General features: G+C 37.1%; 1 protein-coding gene across 2 annotated transcripts; it reads left to right on the top strand.

Moving 5' to 3' along the window:
* The first annotated feature begins 1475 nt into the window (after window positions 1-1475).
* LOC149004236 (uncharacterized) lies at window positions 1476-15123 on the top strand. Of its 2 annotated transcripts, none has more exons than XM_089168216.1 (4): window positions 1476-1749; window positions 2453-3710; window positions 4155-4385; window positions 12117-15123. In XM_089168216.1, the coding sequence occupies exons 2-4, from the start codon at window positions 2455-2457 to the stop codon at window positions 12178-12180; spliced, it is 1551 nt and encodes a 516-aa protein (XP_089024342.1). In that variant the 5' UTR covers window positions 1476-1749; window positions 2453-2454; the 3' UTR covers window positions 12181-15123. The 2 variants fall into 2 exon arrangements, with proteins under 2 accessions (XP_089024342.1, XP_089024341.1); XM_089168215.1 differs by lacking the exon at window positions 12117-15123 and adding an exon at window positions 11594-11911 and having other exon boundaries at window positions 1477-1749.
* Window positions 15124-15929: the final 806 nt, after the last annotated feature.

The following is a 15929-nucleotide window of genomic DNA, read 5'->3' as shown; positions in this document are numbered from 1 at the left end:
TTTGACTCATCAACTACCTTATCATAACATTCTCCCAAGGCATAAAGCATACCCAGTCTGAGACCCAAAGCTTTGCCAATGAAGGGACAGGTCAAGTAAAATGGCTTGGAGAGGAGACACCCAGCTTGCAAAGACCCTCATGACCTCTGGTTATGACACCGATTCCACCACAATTTGAGCGCTCTTTGATTGTTGCATCTGAGTTAACCTTTACCCAAAGTCTGGTTGGGCATCAAGGAACTCTTTGTGTGCTCTCCCCGCTCTCTCAATCACTTTTTTGGGGCACCAAGTCTTCTTGTTGAATGTAAGGTCACTTCTAGTTGTCCAAAGGTGCCATAACAGGAATGCTACTTCCCCAACGACCCATTCATATTAATATCTTTACTCTCCCTCTTGAAGTTGCTCCAAGATTCGATGAACTCGTGTAATCATTTGGTTATGCTTGCCTTTATAATTTAGGTTGGATCCAAACCATACTGCCCTCACAAACTCACATTCTTGTATGATTGGACATTTAGTGAGTGGTGAAACTCGATGGGTAATAAAATTCATAAAATAATTATTTAAGTTACTTTAGTTTAATCATACATATTTTTTCCTTTTTTTGTCAAAACCATACATGAATTAGAAGATATGAATTAGATGTTTTTTAAATGATTAAAAGAGGGTAGCTGATGGGAAAAGGTGCCCCTGGGTTTTGTGTAGTGATATCTTCCTTCAAAGTGATAATGAAAATAAATTATAGGACTTTCATGCGAACAACAATGACATCTGGCACACAAATGTTAGCCTATTAAGAAGCATCATATAGATAAACTTAATATAACAAAAATGAGAATGATAATATACTATGAAGAATAAGTTAAGGAATGATTATATTAAAGTTGGTTCAGACCAATTATGTCCAATGATAAGTTATGAGAAAATTGTTTGAGGTGATACTATCATATTCAACAGAGATCTTTAAATGCCAGTCTTAGGGATAGATCTAAAATAATATTAGGAAAAGTAGTGAGAAAGGATGTGCATTAGTTACACCTTGAATGTGGTGTATACTCAAATAATGCTAATCAAAAGCAAAGATCCTGTAGCTGATCCCAAATGGTTGAGATAACTTGACCTAATGATAAGGTTTCTTGTTGTTGTTGACTTGTTAACTTGCACAAATCTTTATTAATCTTCTGGAGTTGGGCTTATTTAACTAGGGAAGAGACCTTTATCTTAAAGAAAGTTGTAGTCCTATTTAGATTCCGATCCAACAATAAGGAAAACATCACATCCATTCGAACAAAAATATTTGATAAAACAACTCTTGGGTGGCTCGGTTGGTAAAAAATCTAAGCCTATAATTAAGAGGTTAGAATTCGAATCTCCTTGTGGCCGGGCCAAGATGTTAAGCCCCCACCTGTATCATGCAAAAACCCCCATCCCCTTCCCATCTGACGAATCAAAAGGCATCAAAACTATGGTAGTTCAGCTGTTGAGGCAGTTAAACCTTTGTAGGCGGTCATAGTCACGTTCTCTATTCCTGATGCCTAAACAGGAGAGAGTGTCTGTATGCCTCTTAAGCGATTAAATCCGTTTTCTCTCGTATCTCCGGTTTAGCACATTTCCTGTCCTGTTCGTGCCTATTCTGCTCTCTCTCTCTCCCTCTCTCTCTCTCTCTGGCCATTTACGACGTTGATAGCCCAAGAGACAAGCTAAGTGCTGCTATTCTCGCTCTAAAGCTCCTGCAAATCGTCTAAACAGGTTCTAGTTCTCTCCTTCTCCGGAAATTTCAGTTTCATTTGAAGCTATGATGTTCGTTGATTCTCCCCCTCCGCCGCCGCAAAAAAAAAGAGAAAAGAAAAAAGGCACCTTTCACGTTGTTTTTTGCGATTTGTTTCCTCATTTTCGATGAAATTTCTGTTCTTATACCTTTCGATGCTTTACTTCTCCAATAGTTTTTCTCGACATCGAAGTTATTGCATCTTTTGAGTCTATACTGATTATTGGGTAGATTTTGTTGTTTTCTTTTACGGAATTTGGAAGTGTTCTAGGTTTAAAGAGAGAAAAAAAATCATCTGAGAATTTAAAATTTGTGGGGTCGAGATTTGAGAAGTAAATTTGTCGTTGAATGAAATTGAAATTTCTGACCGTGGTCAGGGTTTTGCTTAGCGTAGAATTTTATGTTAACTTACTATGCAAATGTATGTTGGTTACGTAGTTTGTTTTTTCAATAAAATATCTGTTATCGTAGAATTTAGGAGGTACTATTTCTTTCGGTTAGAGGTGATTATTGTAACGCATGCTAGATAATTCTTTTTGTGTTGTTCGAATTTATAATAAGTAGATACATTTTCGGTTGCTGTATGAAATTGGGAAATTGTCATTTGTAGGTTCCACTTTCAAGATGGTAGACAGTGGATTCTTGTGCTTTTAATGAATAGGTTTATTTTTATCTTTATGGTAGGGATGGATTTAGGCTCTCCTGATGCAAGATTGGAAGAGATCAATGATGCTCAGGAAACAGATGGTTGCTTTTCTGTTGGAAAACTAGATCTTAATCTTGCTGTGAGCAAAGAAGAAGGGAATGAGGTTTATGGTCATGAGACTGCAACGGGGGCAGTGGATGATACAGCTCCTGTCTATTTGAATCAGCAAAGTAAAAATGGCTCCCCTTTATCTCCTGCTGGAGAAACAGGTGAGCAGTTGGATTCGTTTTGCTTGAAAACCGGTCCATCAGGGAGGACCGAGTTCAATCATGATGAGGCAGGGGAGAAATCTTTTGACCATGACCCAGAGAGCTTGCAGACTCCATATGAGGATACTCATTACTCGGGTGAAATTGGGGCCTTATCTGATAGTCCCTCAGGTAAATCCTCATTCCCAGGTGAATCAGAAATGTCTGGGGTTGAAAAAAGAACCAAAGAAAATAATCAGCTATTGGAATCTTCAAGGACAGTTGACACCAACTATCAGGAAGAAGAAGACATGGAGGAAAACAATATTGATCCACGCCAGAGGTACTCCACTGTGCATGATGAAAAGTTAAAGGATTGTTCTGGAATTTTGTCTAGAGATTCACCACTTGAGGATATTGAATCCACACATGAGGAAGTAGAAGAGGGAGCTTCTGATTACTGTGGCAGGAAGCTGTCGTCCCATGAGAAGATGCAAGACTTCATTGACAAGACTACAAGGGAAGACTTGTACCCTCCAATGAGCTCTCCATCTGAGAATGGGAAGATGGGGCAGCTGCATTCAGAGTCTCCAAAAAGAACCCGCATAGGATCTCCATCACTTGGGAGGCAGATGTCAGTTTCTCCTGAAAGGGACCCTTATATAGAAAAGTTTCCACATGGAAAACCATCTTCACCACAGACTGATCAAGGTCCATCATATTCCCCCAGATCAGCTAGAAAGAGGCGGGCTCCTTCTCTTGAAAAGTTTAATGGGGATGGTAAAAGAGTTTCATCCCAGGGTAATCTATCTCCATATGGACAAACTTCTGTTTCTCCAGAGAGGCAGTCTCGTCAGGATTCCCAGCGCAGGGGTGATACATCACCCAGAAGCAATTATTTGCCAGCAGATCATAGAAGACAAGATAGGTCCATATCAAGATCACCAATTAGGCGGAGGGATTCTTCTTCTGGATTCAGAAGGGACCACCGTGACAGGTCCCGGTCAAGGTCGCCTTATGCAAGAGATCATTACCGAAGATCACCAAGGTGAGCATTTTTTTTTTTTTAATATGTTTTGGTGGTAGGTGGGCATAGGGGAGGGATACTGTAACTTATGATTGTCTTTGTCTATCACCCTTTTGAATATTTGAAGTTAGTGTATGTTCCAATTCAATACTTCCACCTCAAAACCTCTCATCCATGTAAAAGACGTCATAGATTTATATCTGAAACTTTCTTACACATGAAAGTAGTGGGCTTATTTCTTTCTTGACAGTTCTGCTTGTCTGACATGAAAGATAATGTATCGACGTTTCATTGTTTTGGAGTAGAAATTGGCATTCCCAGAAAACAAGTATGGGCTGGAATGGGAAGGATGATTGTGTGACCACACCTTTCAAGGGCATAATGCTTAAGCATCTATTATTATTGTTGTTTATTTGTTTCTGCTGATTATACTTGTCTTGTTGATATGATCTTGTGTGTTGCTAGGAGGAGGTACTCCCCTAGGCGCAGATCTCCTCCTTCCAGGCACCATTCTCATCACCGTTCTCCTAGGAGGAAACCCTGGTTGCCACCTGCTAATCGGAACACTGGAGTTGGGAGACCCGGAAATAATCTATTTGTTGCAGGCTTTAGCTTTGTAACTACAGAAAGAGATCTTGAAAGGAAGTTTTCAAGGTTTGGCCGTGTTAGAGATGTTCGCATAGTTCGGGATAAGAGGTGATTACATCTAGTGCTTAATTGATTTTTAATTGCTGATGTCTGATAAATGACCCTGTGTTGATACTGATGATTAAGGTGTCCTATTATTTCTGTTTCATATTAATGATAGCTTAGCTGTTCTATGTAGACACATCTTTAGCGGATTTCATCATCTTTCAAGATTTTTTTTGTGGGTTTTAAAATGCTTTTTAGTCTTTTATACTGATATATCTGCTACTACTTTTCTGTATTTCTGATTGGTAACTTGGGAGGGTGATTAAATTGTATGTCAATCCCTTCTCTGTTCTCTGAGATTCAGAGCATAACAGCTGCTGTACTTATGCTATTATTACCTTTTCCTTCCTGGAATTGAACCATGTGCACTAATTTACATTGGGATGAGTGTAGTTATATTGCTTTAAATTTTAAACTGAAACCTTGTCTTGTGTTTTCTGTTGTTTTGTGTAAATTTGTAATAGGCAATACATATTGTCCCAGGAAGTACAAATCCACTCTGCATGTGAAGCATCTTTTGAGAATAATGTACCAAGAACAAACCTAGGTGTTTATGCTATGTTAAGTTGTTGTCAAGCTGTTATAAATACTGAAGTGAGATACATTCTCAGTGTGTGTGGACAAGATAGAAATGAGGAATGGGTGAAGATTAAAAAAAGACTTTTTGAAGGATGATTAATGCAAAGAAAAGAGACACGAATGATAGATTGGCATAGCAATCAAACATTGATGATGAGGAACTTGGAAGCTTTAATGAATATAGTATCATACAGACACCTGGGATAATTCCTAAAAATAATGCACTCATGAACAATACCTAAAATAAGATTGCATGTGACATCTAATCATATTCTTGGATTAGCTAGCTTCAGTGATTTCATGGGATGTTGAACTTGCAGATAATCAACTGTTGATCCTGGGTAGCTAGACCTATGTTGTAATTGTCCACATCCAAATACTGGGATTATTCCATCTGAATGAACCAGTTTATTTATTTTGGATAATTTGAGATTGGTGGTCCATGATTGAGGTGTTGGACAATGTACAATCCCATGTGGTAACCAAACAATTATAGTTAAGTATGTATTTTAATAAGAACGCGAATGCAGACTTCCTAATTAAGTAGGTACCACCTTGATCATATGTGATAATTGATTTTTTTTCTTTGATCTTTACATCTCTTTAAAATACTGTGTTGACTGACCCACGTAGAGGAGCAGACAGTTGTACCGGATCAATAAATTTGATTTGTTTTTGTAACGTTGCATAATCTTTTCCTAGAAGAAGCTGAACACTGTAGTGGCACTCCAATATATGGTGTTCTGCGATCAGCTTCTCTTGCTGGAGCTTGCTAGCATACTGTAGTTTTCTTGTTTGTTGCTACAGTTTCTAGTGCTGCACATCCTTGCTCTGCCAAGCTCCTTTTGCAGCTTCAAGCCCTTGTACTTTTGTAGCGTGGTTAGGTTTGGAAATTGAAGCCCTAGAGAAATTCACCCAACTTGGGTTTTTGGTCTAATAAAGGCTGGTAGTGGTTTAACCTTCTTTTTTTTTTTCTTCATTTTTTTTGGGGGTGGTGGGGGTGTTTAACTTGTAGTCTATATCTTTATTTTTCATTTTATCATGTTTTGCTTTGGTTGGCTACATAAGGTAGAGTTCCGTATATCTCAGTTTTAAAGTTAAAAGTAGGATTATATTTATTTATTTTTGAAATTTTATAATTTATAATTTTTGTTTCCCCTCTATTTATATCGTGTTAAGTCATCATTAGATAGAAACAGTTGAATGAAGAACTGTTGGTTGTTAATTGGTGTGGTGTAAGTGTACCTATTCCTGTTTCTTCTCTCCATTTCCATTATCAGGTACGCTATTCTTCATGTTCCCAGCTATTCCATCTTTTGTTTTCAATCCATTATCATTCCTCTCGTTGTAGTTCTCGGAAAGCTAAGCAATACTTAAAATATTAATCTTAGTTATCAATTTGTTTCCAATACTTGCCTTCCATTACAGCCTTATTCAACAAACTCAAAATATACTCTTGCACACACACGCACACACCTGGAAAAAAGAAAAAAAAAAAAAGGATGTGTATAATTATTAATATTTTTAAGCTGAGTTTGGTTGGCAAAGGATGTGTAGAAATGAAAAGGAAAGAAAAAGGAAAAAGAAATTAAATGAAAAACAAATGTCAAGGTGTTTGGTTGTCAATGGAAAAGAAGAGAAAATAAGATTTTTTTTATAGTTGAGTTACCGGAAACTGTGGGACCCATGACGATATTTACTCTAGTAAGACCAGATTAGCCTTGCAATCTGTTCTCTCTTCTTCTGTCTCTGGTACAAACCTTCCTCCTTTTGGCTCTTCTACCCTCTTGTAACCCATCTTTATCTCCTTTTACCTCCTTTGTTCTTCTTTTTAGTATCTATTATCCTGCTCTGTTCCGTGTGACATTTACAACCAGTCGCATCTGGCCTTTGGTCTCGCTCCATCCCTAATCCATTCTTCGTTGTATTTTGGTCTTGGTCCATTTACTTCAAGTGACTCAAGTCTATAGAGAAAGTCTTAGGTTCTCTATTCTTCCAAATGCTAGAACCAGATCATACATAATGCTGGTCCCCTTTTACTGCTAGATCTGAGTTGCAGGTACTTTATTTCATAATTTTGGATCTCAGTTTTGGTTTTCTCTCAATTGAAATTAACTGGCCATTGAATTTTAGACCTCTCCTAGAAAGTTTCATGCCAAACTGAGCATGGTCAAATCCAGTTTTACTGCCCCATTGGGGACGCCAGAGGTCGAAGAAGGCTCTCATGTGACATTGTATTTTACTCTTTATGCGTTGAGTTCTATTCTTCCACTGTGCCCTCCTTCATTTCTAGTCTAGCTTGATTTTTTTTTTTTCAGTTCAAACTTTGCATTTCCTCTAATATAAAAGACAGTCACTTCTGCTTTGAACTTCTATTAATTACAGTACTTCCACTTCCCTTGTATACTTGATATGTCTACAGAATCACTGCCGCTCTTGTTATTGAATATTTTGAGTAGAGGTGGGCCCATCCAAATCCTGGTTTTGGAATCTCGGGTTCCAACGTTTTTATAATCCCTTAAATACATGCATGAATGGTTATTACACTGCCATTCTTTCAACTCCATGTGTCAACAGGATCCTACACAGTTCACCATATCAATGGTTCTGCCACTCTATGTAGAACTTGATACTACTTAAGGGAACTGCCATCAATTGGCAATTGATTTATATGTGTTGGAATTTTCATAAAGATTCTAATACTTTTAGAGAATTATGTTGTTTCTTAAGAGACACCAATAGGCACTTAAATGACCAATGGGTGTTATAATTGGTCTACTTGTTCGAATGGTTAATGAACAAGTATTTTGTGAATGGGTGTTGATGTTAGGACATGCCTCTTGGAGATAACTTTTGGTGGTACCCATTCCTCTTCTATAAATAGAGTGGAGGCTTACCCATTTCTCTAGCATTTTTTTCAGAGACAATCTTAGTTTATTCCTTTATTTCGTCAATTGTGTTAAAAACAGTTCTTGAACAAGTATTTAGTAAGCCTTGCCTTGCTTTCCCATATTCAGTTGGAATATTTATGCAAAATATGTTCAGTTAGTTGTTGAGTTATCTTGGAGATTGTTAGAGATAATGAGATAATATGTGAGACAGTGAGAGTACAATAATATGATGTAGCACGAGAGGGGGAGTTTTCCTTATTGGTTTTGGGTCTTTGGTGTTAGTGGTTTCCTTATGGGACTATGGTTATTAGTATTCTAATCTAACTGAGTTTCCTATGAAGATTTAGGTTTAGTTAAGAAAGTGTTAAGAGTTTTATTTGAGATATATTTCATTTTGTAATCATATTCCAGTTTATTATAAATATGTGCTTCATGGTACGGTACAATACATATTCTATCGCCCCACCCTATTCCTCCAACTATTTTCTCTTCTTCTCCATCAATCTCTCTTTTCTTATTCTTTCTACCTAGTACTAGTGACAGATCTTAAGATTGTTTACATGGTATCAGAGCCATAATCTATTGCTGGCTTGAGAGTTGTTTAGGTTTCTCGTTTGGAAAACGGGATTCTAGTTCAATGAAAAAGATAAACTAGAGTTCCCATAAAGATTCATACGGGAAATTTGATCTGATCATAGATTTTGGGATTTATTCGGAGTACTGAATTTTTCCGCCGTGAGTGTTGTATTTCATCTGCTGCACGTATTTCATCTACTGCATCTGGAGAAGTTCAATATTTTCGCTGAGGGGGTGATGGTTCAACATCTGAGAAGTTTCAGATTGGTGCAATGTTCTTTTTGTGCTTGTTTGTTTTTTGAAGATGGATCGAATGTTTATTTCTTGCTTCACTTTGAAGCTGCTGTTTGCCTGGTTTTTTCCCCTACGATTTGCGCCTCTGGGTTGTGATTTTTCTTCTCTGACTCTCTTCGGTTTGAGAATATGATCTTGGTTCTTGCTTTGTTTGAGAAGTATTTGTTTCTCTGTGAGAAAAAGAAAAATTGTTCTATCATCAATACGGTTTCCTGTTCCTTGCTTATGGGTTATAGGGAGATGGATCAACTGTTTGGTAGATTCCTTCAGGGAAAAAAAAAGGAAAAAAGAAGACCTGGGAGAGGTATTATCGTTTTGTGTTGGAGGCAGATCCGGATGCGTGAGATCAGAGAAGCAGCGACAGCTGCAGATTTTCTGTTCTGCACTCTGTTTCTTGATCAGTGTTGAGGAGCTTCAATAGTTGGTTGTTGGTTGGTGTGTTCTTGATTAAAGGAAAAAAAAAGTGAAAAATTGAAGAGGAGAGGAAGAAGATAAAGAAGTTGCAGGCGGTCTCCTTATCGTGTTCGATTTTCATGTTTAAGTTGAAGGAGGGTTTGCTGAGGAAGAAGATGGTTCGGTTGGTTGAGTTTGGATTCAGGTTTTGGTTCATATCCTGGTTCAATTTTTGGGTTCAATTTTGGTTCAATGTTGGGTTCAATTTTGGTTCAATGTTGGGTTCAATTTTGTTTAGTTTGGGTTCAGTTCCTGGTTCAAATTCCTGTTTAGTTTTTGGATCAATTCCTGGTTTGTTTTCTAATTCTGTCCTGTTCTTGATTCTGGTTTCTGATTTAGTTTTCTAATTTCTAAACTTGCTTTTTTTTGTGTTTCCATTATTGTTTCTTTCCATATCTAATTAGGAATTTAGGATTGGTTCCCACAGTGTTTCCTTAAATACAGGCTTCCAAGTTTACTCTTTGGCTTTTGCTTTTATTTCTTTTTGGGAAATTTTCTAATTACATTTATGCCATTCCCGTTTCAATGTTCGGATATTTTCAGATTTGCCATTCATTTCCTTGTCATTCTCGTCCGTTTGGGATTTTATTTGTCGTCGTGATTAAAGACATTGCAATTTTATTTATGAGATCTTTTGTTATGAAATTTCTTGAGATATTTAAGGTAATATTAGTTACTTTTGGTCATATGTAATGATACACATGAGGGGGAGATTGAAGATGTGCAAAATATTTTTTCTGCATTTTGTGTAGTCACTAGAGCTACACTTTTATGGAAACTTTTTCTGGTTTGTGTAGTCATTGGAACTATATTTTATGGAGTTTTTTGTATAGCAATGGGAGCTGCACTTTCATGGGATTTTCTTTTGTGCACGCATTGGAGCTGCAATTTTATGAACCTTTATGTAGCACTGGTTTTGATTGGTGAAAAAATCCTGGTTGGCCCTTATTTATGCCTAATTACATTTAAGTAATTTTTTTGATATTAAAATTATAATATTTTGTATACTTATGATATTATTAATAAATAAGAAAATATGCCCTATTTAAATCCTAGTTAAAAGAAATAAAATTCCAAAAATGGGAAACCCCCAATTCTAGTACAAAATTTGGATTCTCACTGGTAGGTAAAATTTTGGCATTCTGATTGGTGAGGTTTTTCACTCATCCAAAAATCCCATAAACCTTAGTATGGTAAAACATTGTTTAAGCCAAAAGTGCAGCAAAATGTTTATTTGTTTGATATCTAAAATTATAATTTATTTGTCTCCCCCCTCACGCCCCCACACCCCCCCCCCCCAAAAAAAAAAAAAAAAAACACCCACCCACCCATTTAGAACAATATTGACTGGACATTCTCACACCACCAAATAACATTTGACTGGAACATGGCTCTTTCAATATAAGTCAGACTTAAGCCATCTTGGATTGTTAGAAAGGTCGTTATGTGCTATATTCTAGTATAAAAGAAAGTCTCATGGAAAAATAAATTTACTTGACTAGCCAAATTTCTTAGTGGGGAACATATTTGTGTTTTATGTTGCTATGATAGTATGGTAAACTTTCTTCTTCTTTTTTTTGGGATAAATGTTAGATCCGAGGCCTAAGTTATGCGTATCTTTTCTCACCACTTCTCTTAAGGTTATCTTAGGTCTATCCCTAGCTCTTCTAATTCCTTCAGTCTTGATTATATCACTTCTCTGTACAGCGGTACAGGGACATTTATAAGCCTCCGTTGGATGTGGCCATGCCACCTCAAACTACTTTCTCGTAGCTTATCACTTATTGGAGCTACTCCTAGACCAACTCTAATATGATCATTCCTTATCTTATCCTTCCTAGTTTTGCTACTCATCCATCTTAGCATCCTCATTTTTTGTTACACTGAGTTTATCTACATGATTCTTTTTAACAGCCTTACACTCTGCACCACACATCATAACTAGTCAAACGACGGTCCCATTCAATTTTCCTTTGAGTTTTAAATGAATACGTTGATCATACAAGACCTTGGACACACCTCTCCACTTCATCTATCATATTTTAAATGTCTTGCTTCAGTATGGTTCTTTAGTATTTATATATCAAAGTAGAACTATAATAAATTTTAATATGCTAATATGTGTCAAATAAAATGGATATATAAAAAAAGAACACCAGAAGCCCTGTTTGCTGTTGTGACACCTTTCAGCAACCCTATTGCCAGGGTGCTTATGAAAGCTCGCAAATGCCTTGGTCATTGTGTCGCTTTGATAGTTATGGCTTCAAGATACCAGTTCCTACTGCAGTTTAGCTCCGATTTTGTTTCAATGATGTGATTCCAATTCCCTATAACTTCTATGCTTGCTTTTTTCTTTTTCTCTTTCTTTGGTTTGTTATAGTTTATTGCTGTTAAAGTGTTACCTTTTTTTACTGTTAGGTCTGGTGATTCCCGTGGTTTTGGCTTCCTGTCTCTGGAAAGAGATGAAGATGCAGATGCTGCAATTCGAGCTCTTGACCAGACTCAATGGAATGGTCGGGTTGTCCTAGTAGAGAAGTCAAAAACGCCAACCCGTTGAAGATCTGTTTATTTTGTCATTGTTGCAGTGGTTAAAGCTACTTGTGAAGTTTGAAAGTAGTGGAGATTGAATGCAGCCATTCCATTTTGTTTCATACTTAAAGTCTCTGCAAAATATGGTATAAGTTTTGGACAAATAGCAAGTATGACTTGAAACAGTATAAAGACTTAACTTCATTGCCTTAACTTTTGGAACTAATACCAGTTTGCTATTTTAGTTACAATAGTTCTGTTTGACCCAGTGGAGTCGGTAGAGGTTTTTTGGAAACATCTGTACCCTTTCTGATTAAAATTACAAACTTGCATCTCTTTTGTATGATTCACTAGTATTTCTTGCAATTTCAAATCATCTTTAAAAATAACCATTCGTGTAAAATCCTTTCAGGGTTCATCAGCAGTTAGAAATGAAAGTTCTATGCCTTATTTTGTGCCTGAGAATCTGTACCTAAAGTTCCTTGTGCCTGGAATTCTGGACTTGAACATGATTTCACAATTTGCCATTTCAACTGATCAGTCTGGAGTACATGTGCGTCTGTTTTCAGTGGTTCACTCTAATGTAAGGCGCTGGTGCCACCTTGTTTGATTTCTATGTCCATTGATGACTCCCCCCCCCCCCCCCCCCCAAAAAAAAAAAAAAAAAAAAAAACCCTTTTGGTCTTTTTATTTACTTAACACCATGTGTGTAGAGTTTCATCTCTTATGCTGCAGGCACTGATGGCCAATCATAAGTAGGAAACGAAGCATGATGGCTATTAATGTAGTTAAAACTCAGGGAAAAATCATGTAGCTGGAGATTTTGGGCTTGAAAGATACTCTGATTGTTTTGGAGTTTGTGTTCCTATTTGCTACTTGGCTTCCAACCATATGGATCAGTGTACATTGGCGATTTGGTATTGATCATGAATATGTTCCTCCTCGTCTTCCCTCTATTTTCTTATCTACCCAAATTTAGCATGCCTACAGTACATTGTTTTGGATATTGTTGTATTGCAGGCCATATGACATGTCTGATGTTCCTCAGCATGACCATAAATTGAATTTTGTTGTATTAGATGGCCTGAATACCATCTTTGATTGAGCTTCTCCTAGATTTCGGACTTACAAAGATCAACAGGAATGCTGTGGGCCTTTTTAAACCTATCATTGTAGACAAGTTCCCAGTTCCAATTTTGCCTATTGGTGTCTGAACCAACTACCATGATACATTCCATTACGTGGCTCATTTCTAGCATGATTGATGTTGAATCTACTTACTGTATGGTGTACTTTTAAGAGTTTCTATTCTCCCTATCTGAAACTTGGTTCAAGGGTGAGCAGGAACACAATGCTCATGTGGTTTCTCTTTTTAACTGCCTTATTTGTGTCCAGATGTCTGCTAATAGACCATTAAACCCCTTTTGTGCTTGGTGAATAGTCTTGATGAGAATTTATTGTGATCCCAGCATTTTGGGATCAAACTGGGTTTGTCTCTATGACTGGGGCGGATGCTTATCATTGACTCCTTTCACTAATAGGAAGCCTAGCTTTGACAAATGCAGCAATTTGTCAAGAAGTGTGATTATTGCTTTTTTCCTACCACTGGCTGGTTGCTGTATTTAGCAGATTTCATTCAAGTTCCTAAGTTTGTGATTTGATGTTTCCTTATGGCTAGATCTTGACAGTGAAGTGGAAATCCTGGGAACCATAATACTTCTCTTTCTTATTACCGTTAACTGTTGTGATTTTGAACCTATTAACTCTCTTTTTATTGCCCCTAGTCTTATTTTCAAAAGTTCTTAGCCTCAAGAGTAAAAGATGAATTTTAAACATTATGTTAGTCTCAAGGCTGATCATTTTCTTGCATGTTTCTCAATTCATTTGAAATGATAGAAACTTTCTCTTTAACTGAAGAAAGGGGTAATGGCTAGGTTATAACCAATTTCTCAGACCAAGTTTGGTTACAATAAGATTTTCCTTTCAGAGAAGTGCTTTTAATATTTTTGGATGCTGCTTTTGTAACAGTTAGTGCCATCTTGGTCTTTGATACAGTTGCTACCAATAGAGGATACCCTGATGCAATTGCATGGATGGACTCTCCCAGTCATTTATGAATGCCAAAATATTTTTAACATGAAAAATTTTCTGAGTAAATTATAAAATGAAATAAAAATTCCCCTTGAAACAAATAGAACCGTATGTGTGGTTGCATTTTTTTTAACACCAAACACTTGCAGGCAATTTTTAACTGTCTGCTGAACTCTCTAGCTTAGTTGCCTCCTGAATTTGTGGCTGAAAAAGCAGCCTCCATTTTCTCCTGTTTAATTGTTAGGTGTTTTACTGTTTCTGCATCCTTGTTCAAGGTGGTTTGTGCAAATCCATATTTGTGTGTTCTGATCAAGACTATTTAGCTTGCTTTGAAGTGATACTAGCAACTGTTACAACATTTCTCTGTTGAAATGGATCGTTTTGTATGTTCATTGCATGTGGTTACAGGTTGCTAAACATAATTCATATGATGTTCAAGCAGTGTGCTCCTCAAGATTGCAGACATGTTTAACTACAGCTTACAGGGCATGTTGGGCTAATGCTTGAAATAAATTAGCTGCTGGCAGACTATACGTTCACCAGAATAATTTACTTGATGAAGGAATAGAAGTATGAAAACTTTCAACCTGCAATGGAGGCTTTCTGGTTTTAACAAGTGTGAGGGATGTATGGAAGAGCTTGTCTAGAATCCTTCAATGGAAACTAATAGTGGTGGGCTGTGTTTCTGGCTGTCCTTATCAGGGTGTAGCCATTATTAGGACTTGCAGAAGCACATCGATGTTTCATTGTGTTGTCTTTTAGCAGAGACAGCAAGGACCCAGTTCTGTTCAGCCACGGGATCTGATCCTCAGAGTAGACTGAGAGGGGTATTCTTATCCAAGTACACTAAAGACAGGGTTGAACCATGAATACCCAACCCACTCAAGAGTTGGATCACCACTTCTCACGGTGCTTGAAGGAAAGCTCAATCCTAACAGGGAAATATTATGCAAATTCCTGAACTTGGCTAAAGGAATATGAACCAAGTTTTCCCTCACCAACAGTGAAAACAAAACCTTTGCTCATTGCTGTAATTACCATCAGATGGGAGGAGGAAAGGTAATTTACTTCACCAGTTGAAGAAGATACCCCAATCCATTACTGATGTGATTGTGTGGTATTTTGCTGTAGCGTTGCGCAGCACTGAACTGCTATTGGTGAGGATTACTTTTGGTGGTCGAGATTGGATAAGAATCTTGATGGCCCGTTTTGATTTTTTTTCTTTCTACTTTTTGAGCTACACTACTAAAACTCAAAAAAACCAAATATAATCTTGACCATCACTTTAGATCTGGACCGTAGGTAGCTCAGTAATTGCATAGCACCGAGTAAATTCTGATTGTGTGATGGATTCTTGTGGGGTTGTGCTTCAATGCTGCACAATTAATTCGTAGCACTGAACTGCCTACGGTCAAGATTTAAAGTGGTGGTCGATATTCGATCTTGATCGCCTTTTTTTTTTTGGGTTTCAATCTGTGTAGTTCAAAAAGTAAAAAAGCGGGTGGTCAAGATTGACTACCAAAATCAATTCTCAAATTCTCACCATTTGTAGTTTAGTGTTGCGCATCATTGAAGCCAAATGCAAGTATTATGCCATCAACAAATTCCAATCCTTAATCTGATAAATTCGAGAATCCTTTCTGAAGGGCTCTTAATGTGATGGTGCCATGAACCTATTTGTAAGGTAACGTGAAGCTAACACTTTTGAATATATACCATTTTTGACTTCTTAATTCTATGATTACACTCCACAAAAAATAAATAAAAACTCAGGCTACACCAGCCCAGGTCTACCGGTCAGGTTGAGATTACCATTAAAAAATAAAAATGAAAACATTCGTTTTTATGTTTTTGAAGTTGTCATAGTCATGCTTAAGACACAAGGTGGAATCAATGAAGGTCATATGATCTGTGTGTGTTATAAAACATTAATGGGGTTGTCCTACTTGAATTATTTTATTATATTATTTATTATTTGAAGTCCTAGGTGATTATAGAGCAAGTATCTAAAGGATTAGATTTTATAATCCTAGTCAAGGCTGTGTTTGGCACGTGGAACAAAAATAATTTTATTTGAAGAATTGCATTGTTGAATCAAATCATCACACGTTTGGTGATTCCACCTTGCCGACCT

The sequence above is a fragment of the Hakea prostrata genome, chromosome 9 (genome assembly GCF_041222555.1).
Source record: "Hakea prostrata isolate BN-2017 chromosome 9, UWA_Hpros_2, whole genome shotgun sequence".
NCBI lineage: Eukaryota > Viridiplantae > Streptophyta > Magnoliopsida > Proteales > Proteaceae > Hakea > Hakea prostrata.
The sequence above is the reverse complement of the archived record's forward strand: the minus strand, read 5'-3'. Positions and strand labels throughout refer to the sequence as shown.